General features: G+C 38.7%; 1 protein-coding gene across 1 annotated transcript; it reads right to left on the reverse strand.

The window, feature by feature from the left end:
• Nucleotides 1-8,419: 8,419 nt before the first annotated feature.
• Nucleotides 8,420-10,978, reverse strand: LOC122641365 (villin-2-like). Its single transcript, XM_043834576.1, has 4 exons — nucleotides 10,793-10,978; nucleotides 9,974-10,241; nucleotides 9,204-9,445; nucleotides 8,420-8,884 (listed from the first exon to the last, which is right to left on the reverse strand). The coding sequence occupies exons 1-4, from the start codon at nucleotides 10,961-10,963 to the stop codon at nucleotides 8,771-8,773; spliced, it is 795 nt and encodes a 264-aa protein (XP_043690511.1). The 5' UTR covers nucleotides 10,964-10,978; the 3' UTR covers nucleotides 8,420-8,770.
• Between the last annotated feature and the right edge of the window lie 441 nt (nucleotides 10,979-11,419).

An 11,419-nucleotide genomic window follows, 5' to 3' on the forward strand; every position in this document is an offset into this window, starting at 1 on the left:
TGGGTTGGTCGTTTATATGGGGTTGGTGGGTGCAGGGTTGAAACTTTGGTGTAGAAGTTTAGTATTTAGTACGTGCGCGGAGTGTTGGTGATGGAGTGAAGGAGGACGAAAGAGTTGCAGAGTAGAGGGTCGGTCCATGTCCAATTAATTGACAGGTCAGCTTTTTTATTTTTATGAGTGGAGATTCGGGATCTTGGATTGCCGGATTAGATAAAAGTTTTGTGGCATTGGTTCTATGGTCGGAAAAGTCAAACAAGAAAGCCAAAACTCAAAAGAGGAGACGACGTGTCATGTGTGGGTGGCAGGGTGCAATAGGAACGTAAATGGATAGTCCAGAGTCCGTATTGTATCCTTTTACGATATTTTGTATTTAAAGGTTTTGGTTTTATAAACACTTGTCTGAATTTATTCAAAAGTTAATTGTATGCGGTTACAGATATTTCAACTCGGATATTATCTACTTCGCTCAAATTTGATTATAAAAATAGGGCAAGAGATCTCTACTTGGGCCTGATTTGGTATTATTTCTATTTCAATTTCAGGTGGTTATTTTTATTTTTGAAATTATTTGGTTTGTTTTTTGCATCTTATTTCAGTGAAATAGAAATTCTGAAATAGCTGAGGAGTTGTTTCAAAATTTCTATTTCATTTGATTTAGCACTCTTGCTCTTGAATGAACACATGGTTAATTTCAGGGGCAAAGTAGTAATTTTATGTTAAAAATAAAGCACCACCCTTCTTCTCCTAATGGTCTCACCATCACCACCCCACTCCCACCATTGCCACCACCACCACCACCATTACCACCACTACTACCCTGTTACCACCACCACCACTACCCCGCTACCACCACCACCACCACTACCCTGCCATCACCACCACCGCCACCACTGCCGTTGCCACCACTACCGCTGCCACCACCACCATTGCCATCGTCACTGATAAATCCAAAATTACACCAATCAATCGTGAGCTGCCACATGTTCCGGCCCAAGTGGGAAGGCCATCCCAAGCCCGGCCACCTTACATCTCACTTGATTGCCCTGGAAGACAAAGGACCAATAAAGAAGTCCAAGAACCAAGTCCAGGTACTGCACACAGGCTACTACCGTCAACACAAGATATACATCATCTCATGGGTAGAGGGTACTACTAACCAGAGGCATAGTTCCAGATGGACTCATGTACCAAGGACCTTATCCAACACACAAAGACGCATGAATGTCTATCTACCAGGAACATCCTCCGTACTGGGACTCTATCTCCCGTAGGAGAGCAACCAATCAAGAGAGGAACCCTACTACCTAGGAACGTATATCTACTACAAGGACTACTCGTCACCAACTGGGACTCTCCACACCACCTTACTCCATTATAAATACAAAGGTACTCTATCCCATTAAGGCATCTTGAATTCTAACTATTCATCTATTTGCTCAGAGAGATCTAACTTAGGCATTGGAGAGTCCTAGGTTGGAACCACATCGGTTCTCCCTTGTCACTCAGGTCATTTTGCAGGTTGCGGCGCTCGAAGGGACCGCCAGGCGATTTCTTGACGCAACAGCCACCACCACCACCCCCACTACTTTCACGTCACCACCACCACTACCCCGCCGCCACCACCACCATCCTTCCCAAAGAAATATAGAGAATCTATTATTAGAATTTGAACTATCAAATGGATTTTTTTTCTTCTTGAAATATTTCATATTGATACAATCAAACAATTTCGATTTTTTGACCAAAAATCTATTTGTTGACTATTTCAAGAAATCAATCCAAAATTGAAATAGAAATCATACCAAATCAGGCCTTGGTCGCATGATTTCTACATCAGCGTTTGGATCAATAGGAGAACACCTCTTAGTATCCACTCAGAGGGCAAGGGTGTCATTTCATGGTGTCCTATTAGAGGGCATAGGGGGTGCAACCAAGTAGGAATTTTTTTCCATAAAAATATGTGCAAAAGAATGTTAACAAATCGTGTGGTTCTTGGGACCAGACATAGGACTGTGCAAAATTACCATGCAACCCACAGTGAACTAAAAAATCTCATTTAGTCATGCTCCTGCACATATTCTTATTGGCCCCCATGTTGGTACAAGCGCTACATGACCAGACAACGATCTCTTGCCATAAAAAAGGGCAAGAGAATGCTAACTAGCCGTGTTGCCCCTGCACCAGCGTTGTAGCCAATGAAAGTGTGCATAGAGGCATTGATTTGGATGCGATTTTTTATTTCACTGGGGGTTTAACGTTCTTTTTAGTTTTGTGCACATAAGCATTGGTTTGTGTCTAGATCCATCTGGACGTCACTATGCCTAGTAAAGAATAATGCTTCACTATTTGCCACTTGTTTGTACATGGGTTAATCTAAGTCTAATTAAGCAAGGAAAGTTACTCAAACTCTGATTCAAAGCTTTAAATACCAAGCTGGATATTTCATAGCATGGACTCTCAACCCCTCTCTTTTTTACTGCCCAGGTCTTTTAGAATTAATTTATAACCAACCATAAGGACGAGCTTTTATTAGTAAAGTCAAGCTCCTACCTTCAATACACCTTGGGAGGACCATGGGGGTAGACTGATAGAGGAAAATGGACGGAACTGTATTGTTACCCGGGTTGCAGGAATGTTCCTGTTACCCGGTTCATAGGCAAAGAAATGAAATAAAAAAGGGTATTTTTGAAAATACTATAACTTAGGAGGGTATTTGTGAACCCTAAGGTGATGTGAATTATTTCATTTATTTGGCAGTGAACCTTAGGAAAAAAGGATTTTTTTTTTTGTTTTTTGGAAAAGTAGAAACAAGACTTTGTTGATGATTAATGTGACAAACTCATGGGAAAAAGATATATCGTCTCTTCAATCCATGGGTTGGAATTGGGCCAAACCATCATATATATTATCAACAATGCCATCCTTGGTTGGGAATCAATTATATTGCCTAGCTCCCTTGGAACAAAACTGAAACTATAAGATTCAAAGCAAGGTAACATATACAAAACATCCTTCAGGATGGATCTGACCATCAAACTGGATTTGTTTTGTTGCAGATAAGAAATCACTTCTATATTGTTTGATTCGATGATAATTCGATCACAACCTTTTGAAATAGACTTGAGTAATGCTGATCTGATAGCTAAGGCTTCACCCATGATTGGCATATGAAAAGAAGATGGAGAAGATATTGCAAACAGTATACTGCCAAGATGGATTCTATAAATAAAACCAAGACTACCCCTTGTAGGTTCATGTTCTGTCATGATCTGAATAGATGTGTGAGCCATTGGTAAAGTGTTTTGGCATTCCTTGAATGAAACTATCGTTTGCCGAATCATATCCTCAGGACCGTCGGCAAAAAACGGAATCATTCCATGCGATCCACAGATACCACCTCAAGACATTATGGACACTTCAGATACATATCCTTCATCAAAATCAACTCCCACAATAAAATTAAAAAAATTTGAAATCTTTACCAAGCAGGTATGGATATCTCAACTCCCGCGAGACACGTGGTTCTCCCTATTATTGTAATAAAAAAAATACGATCTAAAATCAAAATTAAGCAAACCTACTAAGAAAATATCCTAAAACCATGAGATGACACTCCTTCGATCCAAACTAATGCTTAGTTTCCATGGTTCCCCATGTTTTAATACAAATAAAATGCATAAGTCGCTAATTAGGGGAATAAGCTAAGCTTTTCTACATCTCTATTTTCTGGTTTACAATAAAAACAAGAGAAAATTTCTTAGATCTACTAGATTAAAAAAAAAATTACAAAATAAGTATACTTTAAATTTGTTTTACATCCATAAAGTTATGTTTTAAAAAGATTTACCCAATCCCCAAATCAGTTAGTTATCATCCCGCTCAAACTATAAACTTCCTAATATACCCTTTGACTCAATTTTTTCCTTAAAAAAACACTAAAGATAATGCTTTAACCGTTTGCATTATCCAACAAAAAAAAAAAAAAAAAAATTAGTGTAACCGTTTACACTTTGCACAACTCATTGAGTTCTCTCTTATTTCTATTTGGCGGGATACTTGTAAGAACTAGCAAAAGTGGTGTTCGCCAGGTGCAGGAAAAAAAAAAATCTGCAACAGGGACAAAGAAAGTGAGAGAGAGCCAATACTCACCGGGACTAGTGAAGATGATTAACGAATGGAAGAGGGATAACGAGATAGAGACAAGTGATGATGATTAACGAGTGAAAGAAGGATAATGAGATAGAGATAAAGGGAAGCACCTAACCGACTTCTATTAATCTTGCAAGTTTCTCTATTAAAAGGGGAATTCAATAAGTTGTGCAAACAATGGGGATTTTTTTTTATTTAAAGTGCAAACGGTTACAATTTTTTTTTTTTTTTTGGATAATGCAAACGGTTAAAGCATTATCTTTAGTGTGTTTTTTAAGGAAGAAAATTGAGTCAAAGGGTATATTAGGAAGTTTATAGTTTGGACAGGATGGTACTAACTGATTTGGGGATTGGGTAAATCTTTTTAAAATATAACTTTATAGATGTAAAATAAATTTAAAGTATACTTATTTTGTAATTCTTTTTTTAATCTAGTAGATCTAAGAAATTTTCCACCCCTGAGGTTTGACGAAAGGATATTTTCAACCCCAGTTTTGAAAAATTCTGCGTACCCCCCTAAGATTTGCAAACGGTAACAAATAAGTCCATTCCTTCAGTTCATGACTAACACTGTTAAAAATTAGACTTGAACTGACGGAATTGCCCTTACAAGAAAAAAAAAACACCTGCAACTCATCTTCCCCAATCGATTTTGGGGAAGATGAGTACCTAACCATCTCTAAGCACTTTTCCATCATAAAATTCTAGTTTTATTGCAAAACCATACAAGAGGGATTTCAAATCTGAAATTCCGAGTTGCAGCAATGACAAGGTTGGACGAATGATACGGTGGCAGCCGAATAAGACGATGCCTTAATATCAATTCCACGAATCGCAATGGTGCTCCAAATCGTTTGGTTTGAAAGCAGATAATCTCACTAAAGCCATTTTTTACCAGGTTCAAAGAACATCAAAGAAGCATTGAAGACTTAACTTTCCCTATTTCCTTGTGCTTGAGAAGCTTCACAGTTCCAACACCTCTCTCTTTCCACTTATTCAAGTTTTATAACTTTTGTCTTCAATTTTTACCAATTTAATAGGTTACAGAGGGGTTGGTGGAAGTAGGATTGAAACTATTAGTGGATTTTTGAGGATAGGAATAATTGTAGCTATCAGGAAGAATAGGGTTTGTACGGTTTAAAACCCATCTTTTGCCTTCAATTCTCTCTCCCAATCTCTCATTCTCTCAAAAGTCAGAATCTCTCTTCCCGAGTTCCACTGTGTTGTTTTTTGCAGTGATCATGGCAAGTAATGAGGCAGAACGCAAAGAGGAGGGAGAGGAAGAGGCAACAGAAGTTGCAACCGGCGAAGACGAAGATACAGGAGCTTAGGTTGCTTCAATCGTTAGGGTTGAAGAAGTTGTTGTTACCACTGGAGAGGAAGAAGATGTCCTTCTCGACTTGTAATCACTTCGCTTCCAATGACCTAGGCTTTGAAAGTTCTCCGGAGGAGATTACGTTTAGGATAAAAAATCTTCCTTCTCCTGGTCGAAAGCCAGATGCTTCGATTGGTATAAAGAAGGGGAAAATCCTTGAGGACTAACTAAGGATAGAGAGAATCGATAATGTAATTCCTGTGATTTCTCATGGGAACTTGTGGCAGGTTCCCATGGATTTATTTTTAATTCCTTGCTCTTCTTGCATATAAAACGATTAAATGATTCATGAAATTTCCTTAATAATTGACAAAATAATTTGTCGATTTTCACCATGGAAGTTCCATCGGTGATGTAGACGCCGGTAATGGGATGAAAGAACTGAAAGATGCATTTGAATCGTCAAACCTCAAAGGTGGTATGTGTAAATTTCCCTAAAAAAAAAAGGTGCCTCTGCTTGTAACCAAGAAGACCGTACATTTTATGTCCCTTAAAGATGATGTGCACTCATTATAAATGTCTAAAACTGTAATTTCGGAAAGATCCCTCATCCTTCCCCATGTCATGATAGCTATCTAACTTTAATGGGTAGTTTGGGAAATCAAATTAAGCTGGACCCATTCCATCTTAAGCTCCGGTAGCTATGGCGGAAAAACTCTCAGTGGCGGTGGATTCTGTTTCTTTTTCTCTCTCTCGCTCTCTCTTCCTCCTCCTCCTCCTCCTTCTCGCGCACCTTCTTTCCTCACCCTATAACCGCCTACATCCATTAACATGGGCAGCAATAAGAGCATCTAGAGGGCTGGTGAAAACTCTCATAGGCGATGACAGTAGCAGTATCAAATCTCTCTCTCACAGAGAAAAGGTTGACCAGTTTCAGATCTTTGTTCTGACTTTTCTGCACCTACACAGAAATTGGAAGAAGACTAAGAGATTCAGGTGGTTTCTATATTTCATTTAGACTTTGATCTTGCCATCTTGCCGATTGATCAAGCAAACAAGAACCATAACTGGTCATCTCCATAAACGATATCAGATTTTGATTTTATAGGGGGCTGCCACTGAACAAATTCGAGAGCAACATAGGTGACGCCGGAGAGTCCCTCTTCGGCTCTCTCTCTCTCTCTCTCTCCCACTACGTCTCTTCTTCTCTCCGGCGAGTGGCTAGTCTGGCGACTGTACCCAATCTGCTAACCCCCTTCTACTGAAAGGTTTCGAATTTTGATTGATGCCCTAATTCGATTTCTTGATTTGCTTCTTCGTTCTCGAATTCGTTGGACTGATAAAAGTAGATGCTAACCCTACATTTTTAACTTTCTTTCTGGTAGAAGCTACCGATTTAGGCCCTAAATTTCTTACTCGTCTGCAACTGACAAGGGTGACATAGTGAATTTTGCCAATAAATCTGCTTGATTTCAAGCAATTTCAGGCCTTGATGATCCGGATTTGTGCATGAGATCCTTGCTGCTCATGGTTGGGAATGGTAGTGAGACCAACAAATCAAATTGCAGGAGTGCGTTGCTGACGCCTGCTACAACTTACGGCTACGATTCTGTTCATGGGAGTTGAGCCATCAGATTAAAGCTCGTAGCATTACTGATTAGGAAGGAAGATTGGAGAAGGATCTCCATTCTCTGTCGCCTCGCCATCTGCATAATATCCCCTCATGGTCGATGAAGATTTTATCTTTGTCCCTTTCTTACTGTGCTGCTACTGCTACTGCCACCGCCACCGCCACCGCCACCGCCACAGCCGGAACAGACTCTGTGATTCCATAAAAAATGCTTATTTAGAAGGGGAAAGAGTAAACTACAAAAATAGCCTTGCCTTTAGTCTACCAACCACATTTTCTTAAAGGGTATAAAAGTCTGGTTATGACTAGTGTTGTAACCACCTCGGTTACAAACAGCTTTACCCTAAAAAAAAGATGAGGCCAATATACCTCTTGGGCTACTCACGGAATACCTCGAGGCTTCTTCCATTGCTTGACCTTTTCAGGTCACTGGTTATGTCTCATTCCTTCCCTTTTGCTGATAATTCTACATCTGCCATTGCCATGTATTTCTTTTGCATCTTTAGGAACAAATGTATTTTTCAAGATAAACCTTTTGAACCTTTCTTGTGTTTAAAACTATTTTTTAGGGACTAACACTTTCCATAGAAAAGAACAGAATTTTGGATGGATTTTTAAATACCATATAAAATTCCTCAGTTTTCTAGGAGAACAATCATTATAAACCTGATTATAATGAAGTATTAACCACTTACTACCTATTTTGATAGAGAATTTCCCAGATTTAATAGTAAGGCAAAACAAAAAAATCCTCAAAAGACGATATGCTCAATGGCATTCAAAGAATAGCATTGGCAATAGCAGATGGAAATATAACATGAACTAAAATAACACCCCAACCACCATTAAGAATCAACAAAATAATCTTAGAGAAAAGAGGATTAATAAGAACAATTAATACAACTCTATAACTATCCACAAAGGGTATCCAGGGATCACTCCATACGGATGTAAACAGAATGACAAGGGGTTTCTTGGAGGTGGGGAAGGATGGAATTTTTTCAACCCTCATTCATGACAGGTAGTCTGTGCTTCAATATATTAGATGCATGCAAAGCAATAAGTATACAAATGAATAAAAAATAAGGGAGAAAGTTTTCTGTCAGGGACTGTGGCTTACGCCAGCGCTCCATGAATCTATCTCTCTCCTCCCCATATGAAAAGACACCTCTGCCCTCTTGTTTTGAGGAAGAGAGAGATAGACACACGGGAGTGCTGACGTAGGCCACAATCCTGGACAGAAAACTACTTCCCAAAAATTAAATACAAAGTAAAATACATAAAGACTATGTAAACACCATTCTTCTATTAGGCAGACTACAAGATGAAATCAGAGCACATCAAATACTAAAACCCTTGTGTACAAATGAAAGAATATTGTCTGCTTGTTGCTGTCCTAAAACTACAATACCTGCTTATCACAGGGATATCAGCAGCTCCCGGAAAAAAAAAAAATACATTCCTCAGGCAGGCAGCAAAAGAGCAGATACAATACTATCAGTAGCTATCTTCATGACCAGAAGTAGCAACTTCTAGATATAACAACTTACAAACACTGTACTAATATAATCACATTTCTAGGACAGATAATGGACACCAAATAACAAGTTATGGAAATGGAGAAAACAAAAAGAGTTGTAAGGAAAACAAAATGTTGTGCAGTCACTCGGTAAGACTCAGAAGAGAAAGACTTTCTTCTTCAGCATGTTCTGCTTCCACTTTGGCTGCCTGTAGAATGCTTCTTTCGTCATCTCCAATACAGTCTCGAACTCCTCGTCAGACAGATAGGACTGACCAACAAAACAAGGAACAAAAATGAATAACAAGGAGAATTAAATGTCATATTATAGACGAAATCATCTGGAAACAGCCTCTCTGTGAAAGCAGGGGTAAGGCTGCGTACATTATGACCCTCCCAAGACCCCACAATGGCGGGAGCCTTGTGGGGTACGCCCCTTCTATGGATGAAATCAATTTGGTCCTGGATATTTTTGACCATGCAATATGACTAGTTTCATTTGTTTCTTCAAAGATTCCCTTAAAAAACAAATGATGCCAAAAGGAAAGATCCAAAATGAATATCAACATAGCAGCAATTCAAGCACAGACCTCTCTCTTCTTAAAATCAATTCCACTAACAGGGTTGGTGGATTTGGTGTTCACTTGATCATAACTGTATGTCGCACTACCATTTTCATCCTGTGGTGCCTCCTGCTGTATCTTTTGCTTCACCTCTGACTCCTCTCCATTGCTTTCTGACACAGATGATGTTCTTCCCTCTTCTGTTTCCTTCACTGGAGATTCTTCTTGAGCGTCGACCTCAGAATTATCATCTACACTTTTCACCTCAGCTGCAAAAGATAATGTCAGGTCACTTCGAAAACTAAGAATCTCTATAAACATGAGACCTATTGTTTCGGTCAAAGAACAGTCGAAAGATACTGGAACATCTAACAATATTTGCTATAAATTCTAAAGATGACAAGGATATTTCCCAGATGAGGACAAATTTGTATAATTCCCCAAACTTATTTACCATAAGGCAAAAAAGAAATTCAAAGGCTCTAATAATGCCACAGAAAAGCTTGGTCAGAAAGAAAAATGCCAAAAGAAATGCAATGCCTCTCATAATATTACAGAAAAGAAAGTTAACCAGGACGTACTCCACATGGAATTTCTTAAAGATTATACATATTAGAGAAAGATTCATGTACACTATGAACCGAGTTAATCACATGTCTGCAGACCCAGATTGTACAGTTAAAAGATTTAAGGTCATTTTAGGCATTTGCAGCAAAAAGACGCATTAAACAACCATTCATCTTCCTATACATAACATCTGTTCCACTCAACAAAGAGTATCATTAGGCTTTCCATACCAGAAATTGTGTTTGTTGGGGGGCTTCTAGCGCCTTGAGCAGCAGATGCATCAGAGGAGAGCTTCTTCTTCTGTTCAGCAGTTAGAACATTTGAAAGAGCAGCTACAGCAGCTGCTCTCTGTGATCCTTGGCTTGCACCCAGTGGCCTGGAAGCTGAAGCTGCAGGTTTGGTTGCACTAAATGGATTAAAGGCAGAGTTCAGTGCAGCTAAAGCTGAAGCTCTTTGAGTTGGCCCTTCTTGATTTGATCTGTTTGACCTATCTTGATTCTGCATGAATGTTAAAAGATGTTAAGACCAACATCCAACCTTGCCACATCATAGAAAACTCTTCTGGCTTGGGTTGAAGAGAATTCACATTTCAGACATAGTAGGGTGAGATACCTATGAAGACTAAGTTAATTTGGGAAAAGAAAAGAGGATAGGTCAGGTTACTATGCAATCCAGTCAACAGACGTTTGCTATCACATTCTACCTAGCACAAAACTATCTGGAACTAAGGACCACAGAAAACTGAGCAATTCACTTTTATTTTACCTTTTCAAAAGTGGTAAAAGTAGCACTTAATTACACAAAAATGTGACTTAACAATAGGCTGAAGAACTGAATTTCCAAATTAGGAGGCACATAAAACTCTGCTTTCAAATGGTCACTTCATAAGCCCACAAATAAAAGTTAGCAAGAACAATTTAGCGATGGGACACAAACATTCAAAACAAGTACATGGCATTCAAGTAAAAATTCCAGCTATGGTTTTAAGTGAAATTAAGGTACAATTTCATGTCTGGTAAAAGGAAAGATTAATCGAATCCAGAACTTACCTCTGATGAATGCGATGCACCAAAAAGCAAAAACAGTTTCTTGGCAAATGAGTTTCCATGAGCCTGCAGTTTCACAGGAAATCGATATTTATGTGTAATATATATTTTAAACGAAAAAGTGACACAAACCCACTGAAATTGAGTGCAACATATATATGTAGAAACTACCATGCATGCAGTGAGTATAAGTGACCCCTGTGCATAATTACAGATACGACAACCATTTGGAACTCAACTCAGCTTGCCAGTATTTCTTAGTTCTTACCCCAACACAATCATGTTTTTCCATTCAATTCCACTTGGAAGTCCCTTTTTTTTTTTGGGGGGGGGGGGGGGGAGGGGAGATAAATTATTGAAGCCATATTTCTTATTAACCCAAAGCCATCCATGTCTTTTCTCACTTTTCTGCAAGAATTGATTCCATTTAGAAGAAGGTAGGTTAAACATGATTGACCTATGGTTATGAGCCAACATAATATAATAAACTCTTGAGCAACAATTCTCAGAAAACTATATCAGATTTGATTCATATTCATGTTGGAAAATCTTTGACCATTGTTGGAATGGCTCTTGAGATCCAAAATCCAAAACGGAATTAAGTTAACCTAAATTTCTGAATGTACTGAC

This window comes from Telopea speciosissima, chromosome 10 (genome assembly GCF_018873765.1).
Source record: "Telopea speciosissima isolate NSW1024214 ecotype Mountain lineage chromosome 10, Tspe_v1, whole genome shotgun sequence".
Classification (NCBI taxonomy): Eukaryota; Viridiplantae; Streptophyta; class Magnoliopsida; order Proteales; family Proteaceae; genus Telopea; species Telopea speciosissima.